Genomic DNA, 27122 nt, shown 5'->3' on the forward strand with positions numbered 1-27122 from the left:
CTGGGTTCCTTATAACAATAACTTGACAACACATGAGTTTAGTTTAGCTGCAGCTACATGTTTACTCTCAGCGTCAGGTCAGGAATGCGACAAGACATCAGTCGATCACAACACTCTTCAACACAGACGATACGTTTCGAACAAAAGTTTGTTACAATCATTTTCATATAACGCTACTTGGGACTGCTGTAAACACTGGTGTAGTTGGCTCTGCTATAATCTCTCTACCCCGCGGTCTGCCGTGAACATGGGGAATAATTGCGACAGCTCTGCTGTAAACACTGGGAATAACCTCGGTTGTTATGCCCACACGCAACTGCAAAACCGCACAACTCCACCCTGGCCACCGGTTTCAAAGACCGCGGTTGCAGTGTAGCAAATCCCCGGTTGTGTGTGGCCGAACAGTGCAACTGCGCACATACAATCACGGTTACATTAAAACCAGCGTTCGTGTGGACGGGGCCTGAGACACCTGAGAATGGGGATATGTAGACACAAGAGGGAGACAAAAGAACACAACAAACAACACATGCCTATATAGAACATATTATTATACATTACTCCCTCTATATATATATACATAAGGACACCTCCGATTTTTCCTCCGATTTTTCTCCCATCCCAATGTTAGTCGTTATGCCAATTCCCAATCCCCTTCCTGGTCGCTGCGCACTTACCCCCCACAGTTGGTCTGGGAGAGTGGAGGCTATCACGTGCTTCCTCCGACACACGTCCAGCCAATCAACCGCTTCTTTTCACCTGGCAGCGCGGATTCTCATTGAGAGGGCGTAGCGTGTGGAAGGATCACACTATCCCACTCAAGTCCTATCCGCGCTTAGCAGGCGCCCCGACCGAACTGTAGGAGTCGCTGTTTACAACGACCCGGACCCACCCCGCCAGCTTCTCCCACCCTCTAATACTGCCAATTGTATTAGTGTGAACGGCCAGCCAAGCTGGTGACAACCCCGGAGCTGTGAGCTGGATTCGAACAGGCGAATCTAGCCGCTCCGGGGTTTGGTGACGAACGCAATCTCCGTTACGCCACCTGACCGCCCCTTCATATCACTTTTTTGTAACGTATCTGCTGATTCTGATTGTGGTCTGAGGAACATATTCATACCTGAGACGCACCATCTTGTCGTACTAATTACATGCCATTACATGACAAATATGATTTCATAGGTCACTTATTTTCCACAATTCACTGTTAGCTAGCACGGCATATTTAATGTCATCACAAACGGTGGAATCGCTTGTCTGATTTAAAAACCGTGTGCTGTAGATTGATTGATTGATTGATTGATTGAAAACTTTATTAACAGATTGCAGAATGGGTACAATACAGTACGGCTCAATGCACACAATTGTTAAGGGGGTGCAGACCAGAAAAATACTTTCGTCTTGTTTACATCAGGGTCCCCCATTTTCAATTCATAATGACACAGATATAGAGCAAACCCAGCTTATACTGTAGTAATGGCATTATTGAACCCAGTTCAGGGTTCAGGGGGAGTTTTAAATGGGTTAGCCTATTTAAACTCACTATTTATGAGTTTGTGCAAAGATAACAAGTTTCTTTCTGACTCTCTGTCTCAGACATTCCCAGTTCACGCAGCATGTCAAGGAGAAGATGGACGCGGACGGCGGCTTTGAAGAAGAAGGTGAGGTGCACGTCGATTTGACTTAAATAAAGGACAACAATAGTGGCAATTCAAGAGAGACGTTTGGTGACCAACCCGTCTCTCGCTCATAGGTGACACTCCGGGCACTAACGCGGTGCGGGCTGCTTGTAAGGAAGTGGGCTCGGTCAGCGACATCATCTTCGAGATGCGGTTCAACCCAAACACCTTCTCCCCAGGTAACCAGGGCAAACGAGACACATGCGTTGCACACAGTCGCACGTTCACACACGCAGGTGTTTTTGTGAAAGATGAGTGACTCCTCCTGGCTCTGTGTCCTCAGGATTGTCTTTCCCCAGCTGCGACGGCGAGTCCACCAAGCTGCAGGAGAAACTGCTGAGACAAGCCGCGGCCTTAATCACCACACAACAAATACCTGCCTTTGTAAGTGGAGCGCCACTACGCCTGTCATTAGAACACGCCTGTCGTAGCTATGCAACAAGCATTCCATATGTCTGCATGCTTGCGTTTGTGCGTTGGGCAGGTGGAGTACTGCCTCCTGGGCGTCGAGGTGCCCATGGACGGAGCGTCGCTGAAACAAGCGCTCCACCGGAGAGGCATCAACCTCCGCTATCTGGGCCGCGTGGCCAACGCCATCAGCCAATCAGAACGCAAGGAGCGCCTGAGGCATATTATGGTGAGGAGTTTGAGACGCAGGAAAATTCAAAGTAGTCTTTTTTTTTTTTTTAAACAATATGTTTATTGGTATTTTTCTTTTTCTGTTTACAGCATCAGTGTACATAGTGATCAGACAACATCACCTCCCCTTCACCCCAAGGCTTAACATTTTTTTAAATAAAAACCTCAAGACCAGACCCCCCCCACCCCCAGACATTAAACCTCAACAAATTCAATTTTTACACAACTTGAGTACCTAGTAAGCCCAGCTACACCTGTCTGAGCAGGTGCCCATACTTCTATACCAAACAGCAAAACTTACATTTTCATTCATTGCAATATATACCCAATACCCATCAGAAAAACAAAAACGAACATCATTAATAACATACATAGTCAACCTGCTGTGTAATCTGTCCTAAGTATTGCCTAAAGCCAGACCAGCATTTGACCAGAGATGTGTGTGTTTTTTTTTTAAGATTGAACATTATTTTCTCTGATGCCATGTACGAAGAGATTTCATTAAGCCACATAGACAAGGGGGGGGGGAGTCAGCACTCTTCCACAGCATGGCAATACACAATTCAAAGTAGTCTTCATGATTGAACTGTTTTCTTATCGGCCTTTGCGTCTTCTGTCCCACAGAGGTTGGTCGCGGCTGAAATGGTGGTGCGTTCAACCAGGAGGATCTTCAACGGCTTTGTTCAGGTAACTTCATCTTCAACACGGTTTATGTTCAGATTAGATTCACATTTATTGTCATCATACAGCACAAGCACAGTACAACGAAAAGAAGTTTGGCATCCAACCAGGGTGCAAATGTAACAGTAAAGTGCAATAGTAATATACAATGTACAGGTGATCAGGTGCATGTACAGAGTTGTAATATTAATATGTACAGGTATAAAGACACTATGGTAGTAGTCATACTGGCCAGCATAACTAGTAAGAATAGGTAAGGGATATGTACAGATATAAATATAGTATCTACAGTTATATAAAAGGATTATATGCAGGTATGTACAGACAGATGGATAGATACGGTAAGAATAAATATATATATATACTGTATTAGGGATGTCCGATATTATCGGCCTACCGATATTGGCATTAAAATGTAATATCGGAAATGATCGGTATCGGTTTTCAAAAAATATATATATTTATTTAACCTTTATTTACCCAGGCAAGCAAGTAAGAACAAATTCTTATTTTATTTATTGTCAAAAGTATGCATAATGGTATGTTAATTCCACGACAAGAGATATGTAATGTTAATTACCAGAAATTATTCAGTTTTTGGGGGGGGGGGGGGGGGGGGAACCCTACATATATCGGTATGGTTGATATCGGTATCGGAAATTAAGAGTTGGACAATATCGGTAAAAAAGCCAATATCGAACATCCCTATACTGTATATATAATATACTATATATATATATATACGGTATATACCGAATTTTTGTACATGCTATCATACAGAGTTATATGGGTTATATGCAGGTGTATAAGTAGGTATATAGAAGGATTATATGCAGGTATATTCAGACATCTTCAATATTGTTTTTGTTACTATCCATTCTTGTTTGTCAATACTAGACCTCATAGCTAGAAGATGATAAAGCGACAGGGTCAGATGCTCCAGAAGGAGCCCGTACCTTAGATCTTGTAACTCTGGGTAATCTCCCCTTGTGTCTTCCCCAGGGTATAGAGGTGTCCAGTATCTCCACAGCCGTCAGTCACTTCCTCTGCTGCCTGTTAGTTTCCCACTTCAGTCCCGCCCCCGCGGGGGAGGAGACCAAGAAGAAGTCGAGGCGGCGCGGCCGAGGGGCGGGGGCCCCTGACAGCACACCCTGGAGCATGCTCACAGGGGCCGAGCTCTGGAACCTGGTGGGCCAGGACGTGGCAGAGACGTACGGCTTCACCGAGAGTCTGGGGTGAGGACCACTTTTCTTTTTTTTCCCCTCTCCTTCTGTTCCTCTGTTTGTTAAAGGTGCTGTAATAGGCGGTTAGGTGGCCGAGCGGAGATTGCGTTCGTCACCAGCCCCGGAGCTGAGCTGGATTTGCCTGTTCGAATCCAGCTCACAGCTCCGGGGTTGTCACCAGCTTGGCTGGCCGTCTGCACTGATACAATTGGCTGTATCAGAGGGTGGGAGAAGCTGGCGGGGTGGGTCCGGGTCGTTGTAAACAGCGACTCCTACAGTTCGGTCGGGGCGCCTGCTAAGCGCGGATTGGACGTGAGGGGGATAGTGTGGTCCTCCCACACGCTACGCCCTCTCAATGAGAATCCGCGCTGCCAGGTGAAAAGAAGCGGTGATTGGCTGGACGTGTGTCGGAGGAAGCACGTGGTAGCCTCCACTCTCCCAGATGATCTGACTGTGGGGGGTAAGTGCGCAGCGACCAGGAAGGGACTGGGAATTGGCATACGACTAACATTGGGATGGGAGAAAATCGGAGGAAAATGGAGGGGGAAAAAGACCAATAAAAAAAAAAAAAAAAAAGGTGCTGTAATAAATCTTTTTTTTTATGCAGTCAGGCCACTGAACTTAGAAGCAGGCCAGGCCAGTGTTTCTAGGTGCAGCGGCGCAATAGTTAGATAACCTAGGTGGGGACCAACCAGGAGATCACTGCAACTCACACAAGTTGGAGAACTATCTCTCTCTCTCTTGCTCACACACACACACAAAGGGAGCCGCATGTGATTGGTGGAGGTGGGACCCTTACAAAAAAATCCATCAAAATCAGTGTTGTTGCTATTCATTGACACATGCTAGCCTGTAATAATCCCCCCCAGAAAAATCTACTTTGCATTTGATATATTGCAAATATATGCCATCACACACACTGGTATTTAAAGGGTTAGAATTATAAAATGAATATGTGGTGTTATGATCAGGGCTGAAGTTGAATAAAAGATTGTATTATTTTCAATCTGACATTACAAAAAAACAGAAAATCCATCAAAATCAGTGTTGTTGCTAATCATACATGCTAGCCTGTTTTTTAACAATAATTTGTGATGCCATCACAAACACTGGCATTTAAAGAGTACAAATAAAAAAAATCCTGCACCAGAATGCAGGAAATGAAGTCTTTGTAACAAAAAATTTCCTGGTGGGGGACCCCCAGACCCCCCGCTTAAAAAGTGGCCTGACTGGGGCTATATTTCACACTATATTTCCTGGCCTGAATGATTTCCCCAGTCTGGCCCTGGTTAAAAGCCTCCAATGCTTATTAGTGTGTGTGTGTGTTTGAACGTTGGCCTGTTTCAACCATACATTTCCATAAAAAAATTTAAATAAAATTTGCCTCCTATAATAGTGGGGGTTGCGGCTCTCTGACACCGTTATTTCGGGGGTCGCGGCCTGAAAACTTTGGGAACCCCTGGTCTACATGTTAAAATAATAGCTCTACATTCCGACAGCCATCACTGATATAGGTCAGTAACGTGGGTCTCTCCGTCCATCCGCTCTGCAGTAAACAGAAAATACATGTTCTGGTATCCTGTTCCCACTTCATCCAATCAGGAGAGAGAACTCCACATTACAAAAATGGTCTGACTAGTTTTAAGCAAATGTGTCCTTGAAATGAGTCAAATAATCTACCAGTGCAGTAAGCAAATTTGCTAAATTGAAATAAGTAAAAATATCAAGGGTTCTCTCTCCTGATTGGATAAAGTGGGAACGAGATACCAGAACTTTTTTTCTGTTTACCACAGAGCGGAGGGACTGAGAGACCCATGTTACTGACCAGACACTCTTATCAGTGATGGCTGTCAGAATGTAGAGCTATTTAACACATATTTTAACAAAATAAATACCACTTACAGCACCTTTAACAACGCTATAGTTCAATATCATTATCAGTATAAAACATGACTAGTATCCAAGTGGTGTGTGTGTATAAGTGATTTCAGTGTGGCCCGTTTCCTCTGTGGCAGATCTGGTGTCAGCCACCTAGTGGAGCAGTATGGACTTCAGAAGCTGTCTCTGCTGAGAGAGTTCTGTCTGAAGACGGGAGTACAGGTAACCACGGATACATGGGACATAGATAAAGTCAACCACCTTGTTCTTTAAATAGATACAAATATTCGATAAGTCGACAATTCACTACAATGCAGACATTTCGGGTTGATGAACACACAGCAATGAATATGACAGAAATGTAGAAAAGGGTAAATATTATAAGAAATTCAAGCATAAAATCTATATTTAATATTATATTTAAAGATGCTGTAAGTGGTACTTTTCAAATAAGTGTTAAATAGCTCTACATTCTGACAGCCATTACTGATAGTGTTTGGTCAGTAACATGGGTCTCCCAGTCCCTCCGCTCTGCAGTAAACACAAAATACATATTCTGTATCCCTTCCCACTTTATCCAATCAGGACAGAGAACCCTAGATATTTGTACTTATTTAAAAAAAATCTTGCCATGTCAAATTTGACTGGCAGATTATTTTTGTTTGATTGTGTTTGCATTGTCGTCACAACATTCACTGTGTCTGACTGTGTCCCTAACAGTTGAGACTGAGAGACTACCTCCTCGACAGCCAAAGCAAAGCCCCCATTGGTCCAGATGACATCCTCAATGTCTTCCCCGTCGTCAAGCACATTCACATGGCGATCGCTGATGCTTCAAAGGCATTCCACAGTGCACAGATCTCCCTTGAGAAAGGTGAGAGCTCAAGTTTGAAACGTGACTTTGAAGACTTTGTGCTCAGCAATGGTTTTTCCTTCAGCTTTTTTGTCATTTATTTGCAGTGTGAAATATCTATACCTATACTTTATCTATATGTAGAAATAAGCTGAGGTATTTTAGCACAACCTGTGCACAAGTGGCTCCATCTATTCGCCTCAGTCTATAAAAAAACGACTAACCTTCATACTGTATTTTCCTATTATGCACTTTGCTACTAATATAAGGAATCTACCTTGCCTATACTACCTACTATGCTAATATGCACTGTAGCACTCAAGTTCAACACTGTTTGATGAACAATGTTACTTACCCTTAGCTGCCAGAGTTGTTCCCTTCCTGCTGACTTCTTTTACAGAACTTGTAAGTAGCTTTGGATAAAAGCGTCAGCTAAATTACTAAATGTAAAATGTAATGTATATGTCTGTTTAAATACAGATGAAGAACCATGTGACTCCATTTTAGGTTTTCAGATGAACAATTTTTTCACAGCCAAGGTTGAGGGCTTTTGGGAGATGTATCACCAGGGTATCTGCAGGTTTCAATAAGTAAAATGTAAGACTTTTTAAGATATTTTTAATACCACTTAGAGTAAAATAAAATTGTATACCAATTTCATGATCATACAAAAAAACACATAGCGACACTGAACTGGCGGCTGCACTTGCATACCTTTTTTCATTATTGCGCATTCAATACAAGCTCTCGTCAGATGCACCAAGCTCCCGGTAGCCCCGCAACAAACAACGACTTGAATACAAAAACATTTAATATATTTAATATTATTTCTGCTCCCGATAGCTGGGCTGCCCCCAAAACATTTTAATACCTGTGCAAATTAAATGTAAGACTTTATAATACATTTTAAGGCCTTAAATTGAGAATTATGAATTGAATACTTTTTAAGACTTTTTAATACCCCACAGATACCCTGATCACATTCACTCTCCAAGTGATTTGGATTGACTGCAACAAATACTATATCGTCTGAAGGGTTCATTTGGACAATAGGTGTGGATTTTGAAGTGAATTGAATGTGAGCGGACAGCACTGAAAGAGACTGTTTGTTTCCCTGACTTCAGGTCTGTTGAGCCAGGCCCATGATCGTCTGAAGGAGGCGTCCTACCTGTACACTATGGTGTGTGATGACCTCCACCCGGAGGCCTGCCACTGCCTCAGCCTGTTGGCCAGGGTGGCCTACCTACAGGGACAGGCAGCAGAGGTAGGCCATATAATACCTGCATGTAATCCTCTTACATATCTCTGTAGATTCCATATCTATATCTGTACATATCCCTTACCTACTCTTACTAGTTACACTGCTGGCCAGTATGACTACTACCACACTGTCTTCATACCTGTATCATTGTAGGTACATATTAATACTACAACTCTGTACATCTGATTAGCTATTGCACTTTACTGTTACATTTGCACTCTGGTTGGATGCCAAACTTATTTTGTACTGTGCTTGTGCTGTATAATGACAATACATTTTAATCTAATCTGATCTAATCTGATCATTATGAATTGAAAATGGGGGACCCTGATGTAAACAAGACAAACGTCTTTATCTGGTCTGTATCCCCTTAACAATTGTGTGTATTGAGCCTTACTGTATTGTACCCATTCTGCAATCTGTTAAATAAAGTTTTCATTCATTCATTCATTCATTCATCCCCACGACCTTGTCACTGTGCTGCTTGATGGCACTGGTGTCGGAACACCTTCTATCATGTCAGCCCAAATGTGACGTTGTAGTTTGTGTCGACCACTGCACTCCATGATGCATTGACCAAGAATACACAACAATGATTAATGTCCGCTTTCAAAAAAGTACACTTAAAACGTCATCTTCATACTTCAGTCATTCAGGGGGAATGATGTTTTCAGCCTCATGCCATCGTCAGTGTCAAAGTTGACCTGAAGGCACTCCTTGCCCCGTAACTTCTGCTCACTTTGTCCTGAGGGCACTCCTTGCCCCGTAACTTCTGCTCACTTTGTCCTGAGGGCACTCCTTGCCCCGTAACTTCTGCTCACTTTGTCCTGAGGGCACTCCTTGCCCCGTAACTTCTGCTCACTTTGTCCTGAGGGCACTCCTTGCCCCGTAACTTCTGCTCACTTTGTCCTGAGGGCACTCCTTGCCCCGTAACTTCTGCTCACTTTGTCCTGAGGGCACTCCTTGCCCCGTGACTTCTGCTCACTTTGTCCTGAGGGCACTCCTTGCCCCGTAACTTCTGCTCACTTTGTCCTGAGGGCACTCCTTGCCCCGTAACTTCTGCTCACTTTGTCCTGAGGGCACTCCTTGCCCCGTAACTTCTGCTCACTTTGTCCTGAGGGCACTCCTTGCCCCGTAACTTCTGCTCACTTTGTCCTGAGGGCACTCCTTGCCCCGTAACTTCTGCTCACTTTGTCCTGAGGGCACTCCTTGCCCCGTGACTTCTGCTCACTTTGTCCGTCTCCTCCTCCAGGCTCGCAGCGTCCAGCTGAAAGCAGTGGTCATTAGTGAGAGAGTGCTCGGCTTTGACCATCCCAACACCATGCATCAATATGTGAGTCCGGTTACACAACTGTATGTGTATATACAGGGTATTTGCGGGGTATTAAAAATGATTAAATTCATAATTCTCTATTTAAGGCCTTATAAGGTATTAAAAAGTCTTAAATTTAATTTGCACAGGTGTTACATTTTGGGGGCTGTCAAATATGATTAAAATAAATATATGAAATGTTTTTGTATTCAAGTAGTTTTTTGCGGGGCTACCGGGAGCTTGGTGTGTGTGTCTGGCGAGAACTTGTATGGAACGCGTGAACATTTGATTAACTTTGAAGAATTCACTTTAAAAGGTCTTAAAAAAGTCTTAAATTTAACTTGCAGATACCCTGATATAGTAGTACAGAATGATTATTATTATTATGGTTGTTATTATTATTATTACTAAATGTGTGTTTCCTGTAGGCCATTTTGGCTGTGTATGTGTACGCTGGAGGAGAGCACGTTCTGGCGCAGAAGTGTCTCCTCAGAGCTCGACTCCTGATGCTGACCATCCACGGAGAGGACCATCCCTACATGGCCACGCTGGACGTAAGTCCACACCTTGAACCCCTGAATAAACAACTCCTCTACCTTATTTACATAATCCCGTCGCATAATATCGGTGTAAAGAACGTTTAGCCTATTGTCCTTTTTTGCCCCCCTAGAGTTGCCTCGGGCTGGTGCTGACGGGAGAGCAAGCAGGACAGTTCCTACAGAGCGCGCTCAGACTCAACAATTCCTTCTTCGGCTCTGCAGAACTCCGTACAGCACTCAAGTAATTTGATCGACCTTGTTGAGCATGTACTGTACACAGACGAGGTTCCTAGTGGCCTGGCCCCTTGATCCACAGAGACGGTCACTCATTTATGCTGCTCTCCCTTCTCCCTGCTCTACCTCTCTTTCCTTTCCCTGGTCTCATTCTTCTCTCCCTTCATATTCTATCCCCGTTTCCCGTTTAGTCAGCACCTGTTGTCTCAGTGGATGTGTGGTAAGGGAGACTACCGATCTGCTATGAACCACGAGAAAGAGGCCTTCACCGCGTTCACCGTAATGGTCTGTACCCCAGTGTCCCAGTGTATGTATCGGTGTGAGTGAGTGAGAGAGAGAGAGAAAGAGATATTGAGAAAGCGAGAAAACGCGAACATCTGTGCCTGTGTTACATTACATTTAGTCATTTAGCTGACGCTTTTATACAAAGCGACTTACAAGTTCTGTACGACAAGTCAGCAGGAAGGGTACAACTCTTACAGCTGAGTAACAATGTTCATCAAACAGTGCTGAAACTTGGGCGCTGCAGTGTTGAGTGAATAGTAGTAACGACATTATTAGTATAGTAGGAAGAGTGCATGATGTATAGGACAGTAAGATGTTTTTTCTTCATTTCAGATATTGATTGTGTTAGCTAGCTGACCACTGTTTTCTCCATCAGTTTGGTGATGATCACCCACAGACACACTGCAGCTCAGAGTTCCTGCGTTCCATTACCCAGAAGGCAGTGCGGGTGGAGCGCTCTCTCAGACAGGCAGGAGCTGACCAGACGGAGCCGCAATCACCAGAGGTAGGGCTGTACGCAATCCCTCACGCACACAGGTTGCACACACAAGTTGCAGCCTATTTTGTAGCCAATATGTAAATATCTGTGAATCTGTCAATATATGAATAGACGATCTCTAGAGCCTCTTCTTGTTCTTGAAGTAGTTCATATTTGATGATCTGTCTTTCTGATGTTAATCTCACCGTCGTCTTCCTTGTCTTCAGTGTGTAAACCCTGCAAACGACACCATCCTGGAACAACTGGTCCTGGTGACGGGGATCAGGAAGAACTCACAAAGGTGAATCACCACTAGGGCATAATATGCATAAAACTATAATCTCCTTCTACGGCTCCACTGCAATTTACACATGTTTCTGTTCATATTAGCTATAGAACTAACTGAACTGTTTCTGTGTTCATATTAGCTATAGAACTAACTGGGGTGTAGCAATGCATCAATCCTATGGTGACGATTCAACTGCATCGATTTGAAAATGTAAGAATCGGTTATAAAAGTTTTTATTTTTTTTTATTTTTTTTAATGTCGATTTTTTTATTGACCTATAGTCTATTCATGCTGAGTGAATCAGTTCCCCCAGCCACATTTGTGTATACATTTAGAATCGAATCGAATCGGGGTCAAATGAAGATATTTCATGATGCATTGAATCGTTGCCTGAAGAATCGTAATCGAATCGTTGTGGGGTCGAATTGTTACACCCCTAGAACTAACTGTTTCTGTGTTCATATTAGCTATAGAACTGTTTCTGTTCATATTAGCTATATAATTGTTTCTGTTCATATTAGCTATGGAACTAACTGTTTCTGTTCATATTAGCTATAGAACTGTTTCTGTTCATATTAGCTATGGAACTAACTGTTTCTGTTCATATTAGCTATAGAACTAACTGTTTCTGTTCATATTAGCTATGGAACTAGCCGTTTCTGTTCATATTAGCTATGGAACTAACTGTTTATGTGTTCATATTAGCTATGGAACTAACTGTTTCTGTTCATATTAGCTATGGAACTAGCCGTTTCTGTTCATATTAGCTATAGAACTAACTGTTTCTGTGTTCATATTAGCTATGGAACTAACTGTTTCTGTTCATATTAGCTATATAACTGATTGTTTCTGTTCATATTGGCTATAGAACTAACCGTTTCTGTTCATATTAGCTATAGAACTAACTGTTTCTGTTCATATTAGCTATAGAACTAACTGTTTCTGTTCATATTAGCTATAGAACTAACTGTGTCTGTTCATATTAGCTATAGAACTAACTGTTTCTGTTCATATTAGCTATATAACTGATTGTTTCTGTTCATATTAGCTATGGAACTAACTGTTTCTGTGTTCATATTAGCTATGGAACTAACTGTTTCTGTGTTCATATTAGCTATAGAACTAACTGTTTCTGTGCTCATGTTAGCTATAGAACTAACTGTGGTGTCGTGCTGTGGTTCTTAGTGACAAGCTCCAGGAGTTCAAACAGAAACTGCTGGAACAGAAAGCAGCAGCATTAGAAGAGCTGACCAAAGAGCTAACTAATGAAGAGGCGACCAAAGTAACTGATGGGGAGCCGGCCAAAGTAACTGATGGGGAGCCAACCAAAGTGACTGATGGGGAGCCGGCCAAAGTAACTGATGGGGAGCCGGCCAAAGTAACTGATGGGGAGCCGACCAAAGTAACTGATGAAGAGGCGACCAAAGTAACTGATGGGGAGCCAACCAAAGTAACTGATGGGGAGCCGACCAAAGTAACTGATGGGGAGCCGACCAAAGTAACTGATGAAGAGGCGACTAAAGTAACTGATGGGGAGCCGACCAAAGTAACTGATGAAGCTGCCCCCTCAGTGACTGAGAAGGAAGAGGCCATGGTGGAGCTCTCCACCGGAGTCGCAACAACTAACGGTCACATAGAGGAGCCTGCTGAACAGAACCCAGGGGAGAACACAGCAGTAGAAACAGGAGACAGGGAGAATACGGACAGACCCGTCTCAGAGGCTGAAGAGCTCACAGGGCAGGTGAACGGAGAGGCAGCCGGAGCCAGAGACGAAGAGGAGCGTGTGACGCAGAACGGAGGGGTGGAATCAGGGGAAGCGGCCCGTGAGGTGAAGTCCGGCTCGGGCGAGGTCAACGGCAGCGTGAACGGAAGCCTGGACATCGAGAGTGAAGAACCCACGGCGGACGTTGTCCTTCTGAAAGCCGGGCTGGTCAAATTGGAGGGAGACGTCATGGCAAATGGAGTAATGGAGGAGAGCGTCACAACTAATGGAGCAGCTGAAGAGTGAAGATATACAGTGTTGTAGAGTGAGGTTACTAACCCCCCCCCCCCCCAAGTCACTGCTACAGGCTTAAACTTTATTATTTCCAACGTGGACTGAGTTGGAAGTAAAGAAAGTTTTAAGACTAAAGGATTTGGATCAGAGAGCGAGAGAGTGGCAGAGAGTGAACGGATTCCTTGTGTTACTTGTTACTTTTCCGTATGGATGGGTGTCGGAGATTATTACTGATGTTGGGACAGGGCTGCACTGTAAGAGCTACTTTTTTTTTCAACAATAAACTTTACTGACTCAAATATGATCTTCTTGGTCTTCATTGCTGGTATTTTAGATTTTACCATAAATAAATACATCTGTTCTGTAAATACAGCATATGAATTCATCTGTAAGTACCTACCTCAACCTACCCATATAAAACTGTATGACAGCCATGTAGGATAATACTGTATATATATTTATATCTGCATATATTCCTGCTTATACACACTGTATATACTATATCTGTATATATCCCATATCTACTCTTATTAGTGTACATAATACTGTACATACAGATAAGCATATTACTCAGCTTCATTATAAATATTCCATTTAATCACTTGTTTACATTTAATCACTGCATATTACTATTGCACTTTACTTTTACATTTGCACTCTGGTTAGATGCCAACTTATTTTCGTTGTACTGTACTTATGCTTTATGATGACAATACATTTGAATCTGATCTAATAACACGTGCCATTTGGTGGATCACTTATACACAGCATGTTACAGTGCCATGAGAGAAAACATTTTGCAGGAATCAAACCCCAACCCCTTTGTGCCATGCTCTCATCTGTACACCACAATGGATTTTAAATCAAACAATGTACTTCAAGGGGCAGACTTTCAGATAACATTTTTAGATTAAGATTAAACTGGAATTTGAAGAAGTCTTTATTCATTCATTGCATACATTGACAATGTAGTCATGCAGTGACACACACATGCGATGGGCGACACACACAGGAACACACATGCAATTTTTGGGTTGCCGAGAAATTCCGTCTCTGAGCTTGACCCCCCCCCCCTATATAAAGGCCCAATTTTTCAAGTACATCTAAGGGTATTTTACAGATCCAATACAAAACGTATTTGACGACACATCCAGGCCGGACATGCTGTCCGAAAAGGAACAGTAGTCCTTCATTCAGTCCGCTGGGAACAAGGTGCTCAACAGTACAGGGCCTCATCCCTCCCCAGTGAGGGCCCCTCTCAGACACATTCTGCACAATGGATCCTCTGAAGAAACAGTCCTCAACATGAAAGAAAAACTGTTCCAAAACAGCAACAGTACGGTATACATTTTTTATTTTATTTTTTTAAAAGACGGGTATTGTACGGCACTTTTAGTCTTTCTCCTCCTGTCTCCACTCCGGCGCTCCGCTCAGTATGATCTCCAGATCGGGGCAGTGGTATTGCGGTTCGGGTGGCTCTGCCCAGGTGGACTGTGGGAGTTTGCCGAGGTTGCCGGGAGGGAAGGTGATGACGGCCGTGTCATTGAAGATGTCCAGCAGACGAGGTGGACAGAGTAAAGGTTTCTCCTCGCACACGCCCCGAGCCTGAGCGATGTAGCTGTAGTCCCGCTGGAACTCTCTCTCAACCATCCTGGCAGAAGCACAGAAAAACAAACGTCAAAGGGTTTGTCTCTTGCTCTTGTATGTTCAAACACAAAATGCCCCTACAGACTGACATACAGCCTGATCCAATACATGAGAAACATTTGTGCCTTAAGAGAACCTGCATACTTGTATACACAGATAACACACACAAATGATAAGACATTGTTATGACACGAGCCATGCTTTTACAAAACTCTTCACATTACCCTTAACCTAAAACCAATGGTTTAAAGAAAACTGTCATGTAGAACTATGTCAAACTGGAACAGATTACCACTGTATTTAGTCAAATATTTGTATATATTACAAGTAGAATAAGTTTAAGGAACAGCAATTATTCAGAAAGAAATCAGTTTTGACTAATATATGAAGTGATATTCTCTGAGGTGATGGCTATACTTGTGGTGCTTAAGTATGTTCAAATGTTATTCTGGTGAGAGAATGTCACTTTTTATTTTCTGTGTATTTAATTTCAATTGTTTTTATTGATAATTGTAACTGTGTGAATGTACATCATGTGATGGTTACATTTTATTTTGTCTTTTGTGTGGACCCAAGGAAGAATAGTTGTTTCTAACTAAGGCAATGACTAATGGGGATTGTAGGATTTGGGTAGCGTGTTCTTAGAAGATAAAACCATTAAGACAATTATATATGTCTAAGTTGGACCTGTATTGGACTGAGAATGTGTTAATATGAAAAGAACAGTCTATTCTTACTTTTGACCTGATATTATGCTAAGTGTCAACATTTTAGTTAGCTAGACTAAATAGGTATCCAGATGTCTCTCGCAGAGGGAACGAATCTAGGAGGACAGAGGTTGTGTCGAACTTTAGGCGCCAGAAAAGAGACTGCTCATGGGAGATAACTAAAGGCTGGCTCTCGTGGGAGGGGGTGATTGATAACAGAGGTAATATTATGCCAGGGAAAGAGAGGATCTTGGCACTTGGGTATTCAACTTGGAGGAGAGAGTATCCACTATGCTCAATGATTTATGTCAATAAACCTGTGTTAACAAGTAATACCAGGGCCTGCGTGTCATTAAAGGAACACGCCTACATTTTGGGAAATTAGGGCGAAATCAGTACTAGTAGGCACAATCTATAGACCGCCAGAACAGAGTGGCTTCTATGACACACTTGAATTGAAAATGGGGGACCCTGATGTAAACAAGACAAAGATCTTTCTCTGGTCTGCATCCCCTTAACAATTGTATGTATTGAGCCGTACTGTATTGTACCCATTCTGCAATCTGTTAAATAAAGTTTTCATTCATTCATGGGTGTAGAAAAGATTCTTATTGGGGACTGGAACACGGATATGCTATGTAAAGCAGCACCCGTCTTCAAGGCCTTCAGTAGGTTTTGTGATCTGCACGGTTTCAGCCAGCTAATCACCCAACCCACAAGGGTATGTGATTCAACACAAACCACCATTGACCTCATTCTGACCTCTGACAAGTCCATGATCTCCAACAAAGGGGTGATAGCATGCGGGTTTAAGTGATCATTATATGATTTTCTGTACCCGCAAAAAGCTAAAACAAAAGGCCGGCTGTCACAAAACAGTCACATCTAGGGACCTCAAAACCTACTCTAGAGAGGCCTTTAACCAAGAACTGGAGAGCATGGACTGGTCAGATGAGCTCAGTGGTACACTGGTTGAAGAAACATGGCTTTGATTCAAAACCAAATTCACAACAATACTTAACAACGTGGCACCCCTAAGAACCACCAGGGTTAAAAATCCCGCTGAGCCATTGATGCACACTGAAATACTGACCGCTATGAAAACCAGAGACAAAAAATGCTCTGAACTTCATAAAAGTCAGACAAAGCTTACCAAAAGCTCAAACAGTGAACTCCAAGCCCACGTGGTTGAACAAAAAATTCAAAGAAGCAGACTAAGAAATGACAAACACCATGATCAAAACCGCAAAAAAGAATTTCATCAATGACAAAACTGAGGAAAACAAAAACAAACCCTGCAAACTTTGGAAATTACTCAACAACCAACTAGGCTGCAGCAAAAAACTAAAAACCAGATTTACAAACATAAAGACAGAAAACACGCTCATCACAGACAAACTGGATGTGGCCAAATACCTAAACATATTCTTTACAAACATAGCCACAACACTGGTTAATAAACTACCCTCCCACTCAGGGCATTATGGGGTAGAATACATAGTAGCATACTACAAAAACCTAGGGGTCCGCAAAGACGACTTCAAACTGGAAATGGTAACAACAGATGAGGTACTCAAAAAACTGAGCGCCCTCCAACCTAACAAGGCAACTGGCCATGACAACATCCCCTCCAAATTCCTCAGAGACTCAGCAGCCGCCATCACCCCAGTCATCACTAGAGTTGTTCCGATACCGATACCAGTATCGGAAATGCCGCAGATACTGCCTAAAATGCTGGTATCGGTATCGGCGAGTACCCTCTGTTGAGTGAGCATTATAAAACAAACGTGTGTTTAACCGACCGTGAATTAAAGTGTCAATGCTGTTTGTCATTTTAACAGCAGATACTTTCTTAAATGCCATCCTCCCGACAGAGCGGTGTTGACGGGGAGCTCAGATGGGTTCGCTTGGTGGTGTTATTAGCATTGAACAGCTAACCGAAAGCTAGCGTTAACTAACGTTAAAGGTTTAGCCATAACGTTACCTTGGCTAAAGTTGGGGCTATTCATAATCCAGCAATAATGGCTGCAGACCTGCAAGCAAAGTACAGCAAGTTGGCAAAGGAGTATTCCAACGTAAATCACATTTTCACCAGTAACGTTAGTCTTTCCATCTGCCGGTAGCTCATGCTAGCTAACCTAGCTCACGTTAGCGTCGTCACTGAACCACCTCGCATACACAATTAATGACATGTTGCGGACAGCCATATCGGTGACAATGTTTAGCTTTTAGTGCCAAATGATAAGAGTCTGAGGCGGAGTCTCAAAAGAGAATGTTGAATATTTATTGTGCAAAAATCACAACAGAGCCTCTACTACTAACTGAACCGGAGCCTTCTGGTAGCAAGTGCAGCAACTAATAATGTCCGTGTGGATCATTGGAGTAGGGTATATCTGCAGTGCTGCAGCCCAACTCATTGATTAATGATACTAATACAAATCTATACAATCACCTGTTGTTGAATAAATCCCATTACTTTCTAGTTATTACTAAAAAACAGTATATATAAAACGGTAGCTGTATAATTTATATAATTAAAAAGAAAAAAAATGTAATGTATGCACTGGTATCGGATCAGTATCGGTATCGGCCGATACCCAAAGCTTAGGTATCGGAATCGGATCGGAAAGGAAAAAATGGTATCGGAACATCTCTAGTCATCACACACATAATAAACCTCTCCATAAAACAGGGACACGTCCCCAAGGACTTCAAAATTGCGAGAGTGACCCCCCTGCACAAAAAGGGCAGCAAATTAGACCCAAGCAACTACCGCCCTGTTTCTATTCTTACCTCCATCTCGAAAGTCATGGAAACAATTTTCTACTAACAGGTCGAAAAGTACCTAGTGGAAAAAAATCGAATCTACGAATTCCAATCTGGCTTCAGAACATCCCACTCCACTGTGACACATGCCTTCTCTATTTGAACGACCACATCAAACAAGAGGTGGACGCGGGCAAATACTGCGGCATGGTCATGCTGGACCTACAAAAGGCCTTTGACACTGTCAATCACTCCATTCTGATTGACAAGCTAAAAGAAATTGGGTTTTGATAGTCTATCAGTGAGCTGGATGCAATCCTACCTTTTTAAAAATCTTTTCCCCCCTCCTTTTTTCCGATTTTTCTCCCATCCCACTGTTAGTCGTTATGCCAATTCCCAACCCCCTAACCCCCTTCCTGGTTTTTTTTTTTTATGTTGTGGGACTTGTACAGCACTTTGTTAAACTTTGTCAGTGCTGTAAAGTTTTAAATTTTTATTTATTTTTTTAATCCTCGCTTTCTCCGATTTTTCTCTGTTTTTCTCCCCGTCCCAATTTGGTCGTTGTGCCAATTCCCCCCCTCCCCTACCTGGTTGTTGTGTGCATGTTCTCCTACCGGTCGGTACAAGGGAACCCTGAAGTCATCCGCACGCTTCCTCCGACACGTGCGGCGACAGCCAGTGACTCTTTTTTCACCTGGCAGCGAGGACTCTCATTGGTGAAGTGTAACGCGTGGGAGATCACGCTGCCTTCATCAATTCCTGCCTCCGCTGAGCAAGCGCCCAGACCTGACCTGTAGGCGTCGCTGTCCACAACGCCAGTTTCCCACCCATGACTTGCCCTCCCCCTAACCCAGCCAAACGAGTTAGTATGACGATCAGCCCAAGCCTCAAGCAATGCTGACTCCGGGAGTCGAGACCGCAGCCTCTTGCATTGGTGATGAGCGCAATCTCCGCTACGCCACCTGACCGCCTAGTGCTGTAAAGTTTAAACCGTTTTAAATCTTAGACAAACGAAACACTTTGCTTTCATGAAATATTGTAAGCCGTCATTTGAGGCTTTATAAAAGCAGCACAATGAACACAAATCTGTCAGTGCCGAGTCCGACCTCATCTTAAATAACAAACAGCATTGCTTGTTGTAATTAACAAAGAGAGGCAGAGTTGATTTTGATATAAGAATCCCATGCCCATAGAACGAAGCTTCGAAGGATTTAAGACAGCCCACAATATTGTCACAAGGAAAGATGAAATTACATACCTAAGTCAACCAACGAACTAGATTCTTGTACCGGATCTCCTCTCTGGTAAACAAGAATACCCTGAAGACTCTGGCAGGAGCACTCATTCAAGGGTACTACGACTATGCTTGCACCTCATGGTACCAAAACACCTCAAAGGCGCTAAAAACAAGATTACAAACATCACAAAACAAACTGGTCAGACTACTACTTGACCTCACCCCTGCCCACTTTGACTACCTAGTATGGCTTAGAGTAGACAAGAGTACAGCAACTTGCAATGGGCCTGGTCTACAAGATACACTACACGACTAAGGTACCCATGTACATGTCAAAATACTTCCCAAAGGTCAGTGAATACCACGACCACAACACCAGAGGGAGCTCCACAAATCATGTTAAACCCAGATTCGGCTCAAACAAGGTGTAACAGCAATTTTTCCTTTCCAATGTCCTGTTTTCTCTTGCCCGTTACTTCACAGGTATGGTAGGGAGTGATCTTACGCAGTAGACACAGCAATGATGGATGTCCAGTCGTGATTCCAGGTTTAGGGGTGTTTATTGCTGAAGTTGCAGTAGTACATTCAATTATTGCCAGTGTGGGTTCTGTAGGAATTATATGGTATTCTATATTTATTTGGTATTTCTTTCTGCTTCTGGCTGCCGAGCTGCTGAGCTTCTGGTAAGAACGGTGTGCTCCTCACTACCTGTGTCCTTGCTGATTACTGCACCTGTGACCCTCTAAATACCTAACCAGTGCTGTCAAATCTAAAACCCGCCACCAGGTGTCCAATAATAATATTACAAATAATAAAATAATATGCCACCATCATAATGGCTCCTACACAAGGGACTAAACACGTTTCGCAATTATGCCACATCAATGTGGAACGCCCTACCCAAAGCTGTAAAGGAATGTGAATCACTACCCACTTTCAAAACCACTCTCAAAGAGCACCTACGGGAGACTGCAATTCGAAACTGGCCCCTGTAAATGTCCTAACCCAACCCCCTCCAATGTACAGTAAATGTCCTAACCCAAAAATACACAAGACCCTCTTCTTGGGACCAAGTAAGGTTTCGTCGGTATTCCAATGTACAGTTCCCCCCCCCCCTGCATTTATCTATAGTCCTAAACTGTCCACAACATTTGTAACAGATGATGAAAAAGTTAACAAATAATTAACTGTATTAGACATTTGTTAATGATGAATAGGCTTCACTTTAGATTAGGGCACACAATAGCATCTGTAAATGATTTATAGATGTTTTATGAATGTCTTAACAAATCATTTGTTGTTGTAAAAGCATCTACAAATGTGTTACTACTACACATTAAACAACATTATTTAATGATGAACAAATCAAGTACAAACAATGTTGATAATGAGTTATAAATAATGTAGAACTAATTTGTAAATGTTATACAAATAGTTATAAATGATTTAATAATAATTTACGAATGTATATAAATGGTTTGTTCATGATTAGTTCATTATCTACAAATACCTTATAAAGGTCTTATAACTGAGTGTTATTATAAAGTGTTACCCTATCTTCTCGTCTCTCTCTGGAGAAGACGATAAGCTAATTTCCCCAAATGTTGGCGTGTTCCTTTAACTCATGGGGATATTCCATTCCAGTGACTTCTCTTCATCTACACTACAAACAAATAACACAAGAGTCCTATCCTGAAGGAATACAATCATTAAAAGTCAGGATACTAAATAAACATAAACATAAACAGACGTCTTGTACACACCTGTCCTGTATGCCAGAGAAGCTGTTTCCTATGATGGTAAACAGAGGCAGTGTTTCTCTACTCCAGTTCTTCCACAGTAGGTTATTGTAAAGGGCCTTCCCACAATGCATCATGTAGAAGAGAGTGGGCCGGGTCATTAGCCGCTTCCCTTCCTGAGGAGCAGATGGGAAAAAGAACCCCATGTTCAAGATGGATAAACAGTTTCTTCCTTGTTTAGCTGCAACAAGGTGAACACTCAGACTTACCTCATTCTCAGTGAGTACAGTGAGACCCAGCTCTTTCAACAGCTCTCCCTCTCCTGAGGAGAACACAGGGTCGTATACACAGCAGTCCTTCAGGGGGATCTAGGAGGAGGACAGTGCAGCACAGTGCTCATAGCACGGTTCAGAGTGTGTATGTAGGGATGCACCAATGCCATTTTCACCCTTCCGATACCAATTCTGAGTCCTAATCTGTGATGCTGTCCAACAGTGGCCTCTAGGCAAAAGAGCCCCACTTGGTATTGGGCTTTGTTTAGCTTTTTTTGTTTTTGTTTCGGTCTGACGTGTGGATTGGAGTTTAGTAACTTTTTATACTGTGAATTTCCCCAGACCTCTCATGGCAGAGGCGTGGCCAGCAGTTGAAACCCCTCCCCTACACCCACTGAAATCAAGAGGTGGAAAAAGTACAAAAACATCCTACTCAAGTAAAAGTACTGTTACTTTGATTACATTTTACTTAAAAGGTGCATTATGCAGTTTCGGAGGAGGGGTATTTGTTTGCAGAGCCTGCAAAAAACATTTACAGTAATTCATAGAATTGTTCTATCTTGTGTTATCATAAATGGAAAAAAAACAAGCCACAATATGTCTGTTAACAAAATTGCGGGCCCTGCCTTTCTAAACAACAGTAATGAAATAGTAACTTTTCAGGTAGCTTTCTAGTTTCAAATAGTGTTTCCTCTGAGAAAGATATTCACTTTTATGACTCTCTGATTATGACAAAACGACATAATGCACCTTTAAGTGAAAGTACAATTACTGGTGTGAAAATCTACTTAAATTAAATGTAAAACTAAGTAACTAATTTACTGTAAAGGTTACTGCACTACTTGTTTTATGGATGGCTGGGAGCAAATTAAACATATTAAAGTGCACGAACAAAGTAAAGCAAGATTCAGCATGTAGGAAGGCATCAATGGTAGCTTCTGTGCCGTCCCGTAAAACTATTTTAATTTTGATGACAGAAAATGTCAACATTCATGGAGTGGATGATTATAATTAACCCACAGGCATGTCCAACATTTGGAGATGCTGAGGAAAGCCAACTCTGGAATGAGCAGTAGATTATAGACTACTATTATTTATGACAAACTGAACGCTCTTGTGAATACAGTACGTGACTGCTTGAGGCCTGGGTGTGTGCCTGTAGTACGCTTGCTGTATGCAAATTAATTCCAAATAATAGCCTACATAAGATTGCAGATGTAATTAAGTTAATTGCAAGTGTGTTAAAAGTATAAATGCTTGTTGAAAACAGAATAACGAGATCGACTAGTAAAAAGCCCACATGAAAAGGAGGTGGCGCCGTGCCACAGAGAGTGTGGGATGAATCTGCAACAGCGTTATGAACTTCTATCAAGTTACGAAAAACGTTTGTCTTGGCTCCTCCTTGCCTTATAGTGGAAACATCAATAGAATCTGTTGGGCATCCTGAAATAGACCAGGTTTACAGTCTATTTTTTTTCGATTTGACTGAAATTCATGTTATTTGATCCGAGGGGTAAAATGTTTTAGTGCCAAGCCCTGTTAATTAATAAAGTTACAAGCTTACTATCTGGTAGATTAGCAAACAAGCTCATTATTATAGTTCAGTGAGCTAGCGAGACAACCAGGTAACGTAAACCATCGCTGAGATGGATGACAGCTTTTTAGCTACTGTAATGTTAGCACATATAATTATTTGAGTAACCTAAGCCTACCTACTGAAGCTGAAGTGGTGCCTTGATTCTCTATGACGTAGCTGGCCATGGAATCACGTAATTTCTTAGAATACATATTCAACTTCATCTGAGTTGATATAAATTCAGTAGGATTCAGCTCTGCCCCTTTGATCTCCGGCTCGTAACATATTTGTATACACTGATTTAGCACCAGCTTGTTCTCCTCCTCATTGCTAATTGACTGGTGCAAAGCTTATGGAAAGCTTTATTTATTTTTTACTTTATAACAAATGCTATCTAAAATGTAACTAATTACAAGTAACATTTTATTTTAAAAGTAAAATGACTGGTTTTGAAAACGACTCCTACTAATTACACAAAAAACCTACTCAATTACAATAAGACAGTAATTGTAATTAGTTACTTTCCACCCACACATCAGACAAAAACTAAAAACGTAAACAAAGCGCAATACCAAGAGGGGCACTTTTGCCTAGAGGTCACTGTTTGACGACATTACAGATTCTACCTTTAAGTACTGACCGATACAGAATACAGATCTGATCCATTATTTTTACTGTACAGACTTAAGACCATTAGTTTAGGATCATTATACATAAATGATTCTGATCATTTCTCCATTAGTGAAAACTAACATGCTTCTATGTGCCAGAAATGAAGAAAAATCAAGTCGCTTTGCTGTGACTTGTGGAATGTTACATGTGGCTCTTGGTATGGGATTAGTATTGGGAAAACGTTCCGATACCAGTACCCTGTTTTAGCCACTTACTATCCCAGCCTGATACAAGTATTGGTGCATTCCAAATCATTGATTGATTGAAAACGTTAACAGATTGCAGAATGGGTACAATACAGTACAGCTCAATACAGGAGCAGACATCTTGTTCGACAAAACAGGTGATTATAATCAAATAGCAGGTGATTATCATCATTATCGCTCAATCAATCAGAGAGGGGTCTGCAGAAATGGGCTCAACCAATCAGAGAGGGGTCTGCAGAAATGCAAAAGTATAGACGCGTCAGAGACCAGCAGGGCTGAGTCGTCTGCGAACAGAATATAATAGAATACAGTCAGCAATACAAGTTAGGTACAAAAAATTCATAGTATTCTCATTGCCAGCCTATATGATGCAATGCCACAGCCCATTGACCATAATGATGATAATCACCTGCGGCTACGGAAAGTATAGACGCGTCTCTGACAGGGACAAGTTACAGGTTGAAAAAGCCCTCAGCTCTGAACTCGGCAGAATCTGCACCTGGCTTGCTGATAACAAACTATCATCATTACACCTGGGTAAAACAGAGTCCATTCTCTTTGGATCAAATAGCAAACTCAGCAAGACCGACGGCTTCTCAGTTACAGTGGGTGACATTATTGTCACAAGGAAAGATGAAATTACCTACCTCGGTTCCATCCTAGAGGCTAATCTTTCCTATGACAAAATGGCAACCAATTTAATCAAAAAAGTCAACCAACGAACAAGATTCTTGTACCGGATCTCCTCTCTGGTAAACAAGAATACCTTGAAGACTCTAACAGGAACACTCATTCAGGGGTACTACGACTATGCTTGCACCTCATGGTACCAAAGCACCTCAAAGGCGCTTAAAACAAAATTACAAACATCACAAAACAAACTGGTCAGACTACTACTTGACCTGAACCCCAGAACCCACCTCACCCCTGCCCACTTTGCCAACCTAGGATGGCTTAGAGTAGACGACAGAGTACAGCAACTTGCAATGGGCCTGGTCTACAAGATACACTATACGACCGGGGTGCCCATGTACATGTCAAAATACTTCCCAAAGGTCAGTGAATACCACAACCACTACACCAGAGGAAGCTCAACAAATCATGTTAAACCCAGATTCGGCTCAAACAAGGGACTAAACACGTTTCGCAATTATGCCACAACAATGTGGAACGCCCTACCCAAAGCTGTAAAGGAATGTGAATCCCTGCCCACATTCTAAACCGCTCTTAAAGAGCACCTACGGGAGGCTGCAATTCGAAACTGGCCACCGTAAATGCCCAAAACCCCCACCACCTCCTAATAGACAGTCTCCTCCCCACCGCATGTATATATTCCCTCCCCGCCGTATGTATATTTCCCTCCCACCCACCCACCCCCTCCTAATGTACAGTCCCCTCCCCATCATATGTATATACTCTGTCAGGATCTAGGGGTAACAGTACTGTATATTTGAATACCGCCTATGTCACAAATGTATCAGTACTAAATACCTATATGTCCCTATGCCATAAATGTCATGTATGTTGTGTATGTCATAAATGTCTATATGAATTGAAAATGGGGGACCCTGATGGAAATAAGACAAACGTCTTTCTCAGGTCTGCATCCCCTTAACAATTGTATGTATTGAGCCGTACTGTATTGTACCCATTCTGCAATCTGTTAAATAAAGTTTTTCATTCATTCATTCATTCATTCATTCATTCATTCATTCATTCATTCATTCATTCAGTTCCACAAATCATGTTCAACCCAGATTCAGCTCAAACAAGGGACTAAACACGTTTCACAATCCGAAGGAATGTGAATCCCTACCCTCCTTCAAAACCGCTCTCAAAGAGCACCTAGAAACTGGCCCCTGTAAATGTCCAAATCCCCCCCCCCCAGTTTCTTCCCCTTCGGATGTATATATTTTTATGATCTCTTTTTACTACACAGTTCTGTATATCTGTATGTCTTGTATGTCATAAATGTCCTGATGAATTGAAAATGGGGGACCCCGATGTAAACAAGACGAAAGTCTTTTTCTGGTCTGCATCCTCTTAGCCGTTGTTTTGTATTGAGCCGTACTGTATTGTACCCATTCTGCAGTCTGTTAATAAAGTCTTCAATCAATCTATTCTCTGACCTGTAGTGTGTCGAGCAGCAGTAACAGCATGGCGAGCTGGTAGCGGCCTGAGACACAGGAGGAGAAGGGGCCCAGACCATAACACACACACCCTGGCTCTAGATTGATTCCGTCCTCTCTGTCATTGTCCTTCTGGCTGACGGAGATCTCAGCGGCCGGGGTCTCTCCCTTGCCTGTGGATTTTGAAAGGGCTGATGACTTTGCCTCCAGGAGCAATTCTGAAGAAAAGAGTGTCACAGGGTTACTAAACTACTGCCTAAAATCCATTCAACCTGGACAAAAGCCATAGATTTCAGCAGGTGTGAGGGAGGGGGTTGATATAAGGCTCTGAGAAACAGAGGTTGGGTTGATAATAGCTCAAAAATTGGTTCAGTTCACCTTTCCACTTTTGGCAAAAGTCATCACATCTCAGTTCAGACCTGCAGAGGAATGCCACAATCAATGCAAGTATCTCTGTTATAATGGCTTCTTCAACATACCGTTTATAGTGAAACGATAGCTCTAAGCTTTAAGACAAGCGTGATACCATTCCCAGACTTAAAGGTGTGCTTACATGGTTTCTCTGATCCGCTGAAGGCTTTTCTTTTTATCCACCGGATCCTGGCAGGCTGAGGCCACCTGAGTGTACCTTGCTCTCCGTGCCGCCCCCTTTCGACGACCAGCCACCTGCCACTCTTCACCCATGTCCGATGACATCTATTACCTCCTGTACGTCTAGATGAAATTTCCCATATTCGCATAAACGTTTACTGAGTATCCAACCATAACTGAAACTGGTAGGACCGCTGCAATTTAGTAACACGTGGGACTGTTTTGAACGTAAC

The 27122-nt window shown here is 42.4% G+C and overlaps 2 protein-coding genes across 3 annotated transcripts in view; one reads left to right on the forward strand and one right to left on the reverse strand.

The window, feature by feature from the left end:
* Positions 1-13640, forward strand: part of LOC311236010 (clustered mitochondria protein homolog) — a 79110-nt gene extending 65470 nt beyond the window's left edge. Inside the window, exons 14-29 of the mRNA XM_084323579.1 lie at positions 1597-1661; positions 1754-1858; positions 1963-2063; positions 2164-2316; positions 2943-3005; positions 4002-4234; positions 6238-6322; positions 6821-6974; positions 8078-8217; positions 9467-9547; positions 9955-10080; positions 10197-10306; positions 10491-10584; positions 10961-11089; positions 11290-11363; positions 12537-13640. Coding sequence (XP_084179705.1) covers positions 1597-1661; positions 1754-1858; positions 1963-2063; positions 2164-2316; positions 2943-3005; positions 4002-4234; positions 6238-6322; positions 6821-6974; positions 8078-8217; positions 9467-9547; positions 9955-10080; positions 10197-10306; positions 10491-10584; positions 10961-11089; positions 11290-11363; positions 12537-13359 — 2536 coding nt within the window. The 3' untranslated portion in view covers positions 13360-13640. The remainder of the gene's footprint in view (positions 1-1596; positions 1662-1753; positions 1859-1962; positions 2064-2163; positions 2317-2942; positions 3006-4001; positions 4235-6237; positions 6323-6820; positions 6975-8077; positions 8218-9466; positions 9548-9954; positions 10081-10196; positions 10307-10490; positions 10585-10960; positions 11090-11289; positions 11364-12536) is intronic.
* Positions 13641-14442: 802 nt separating this feature from the next.
* On the reverse strand, positions 14443-27097 carry srrd (SRR1 domain containing). 2 transcript variants are annotated; one of them, XM_084323777.1, is made up of 6 exons: positions 26852-27094; positions 26677-26717; positions 26299-26516; positions 21713-21811; positions 21468-21619; positions 14443-14998 (listed from the first exon to the last, which is right to left on the reverse strand). In XM_084323777.1, the coding sequence occupies exons 1-6, from the start codon at positions 26992-26994 to the stop codon at positions 14740-14742; spliced, it is 912 nt and encodes a 303-aa protein (XP_084179903.1). In that variant the 5' UTR covers positions 26995-27094; the 3' UTR covers positions 14443-14739. The 2 variants fall into 2 exon arrangements, with proteins under 2 accessions (XP_084179903.1, XP_084179904.1); XM_084323778.1 differs by lacking the exon at positions 21713-21811 and having other exon boundaries at positions 26852-27097.
* Positions 27098-27122: the final 25 nt, after the last annotated feature.

The sequence above is a fragment of the Notolepis coatsorum genome (assembly GCF_963971535.1).
Source record: "Notolepis coatsorum genome assembly, chromosome: 10".
In the NCBI taxonomy this organism is placed as follows: domain Eukaryota; kingdom Metazoa; phylum Chordata; class Actinopteri; order Aulopiformes; family Paralepididae; genus Notolepis; species Notolepis coatsorum.

What these genes read in the sequence shown, in the direction of transcription:
- srrd (XM_084323777.1), bottom strand. Translation starts at nt 26,994, where the DNA reads ATGTCATCGGACATGGGTGAAGAGTGGCAGGTGGCTGGTCGTCGAAAG. An exon ending in CAGCGGATCAGAGAAACCAT is followed by an intron (nt 26,718 to 26,851) that starts GTAAGCACACCT and finishes ATTCCTCTGCAG; the next exon opens with GTCTGAACTGAGATGTGATG. An exon ending in TTCTCTGGCATACAGGACAG is followed by an intron (nt 14,999 to 21,467) that starts GTGTGTACAAGA and finishes TGCTTCTGCCAG; the next exon opens with GATGGTTGAGAGAGAGTTCC.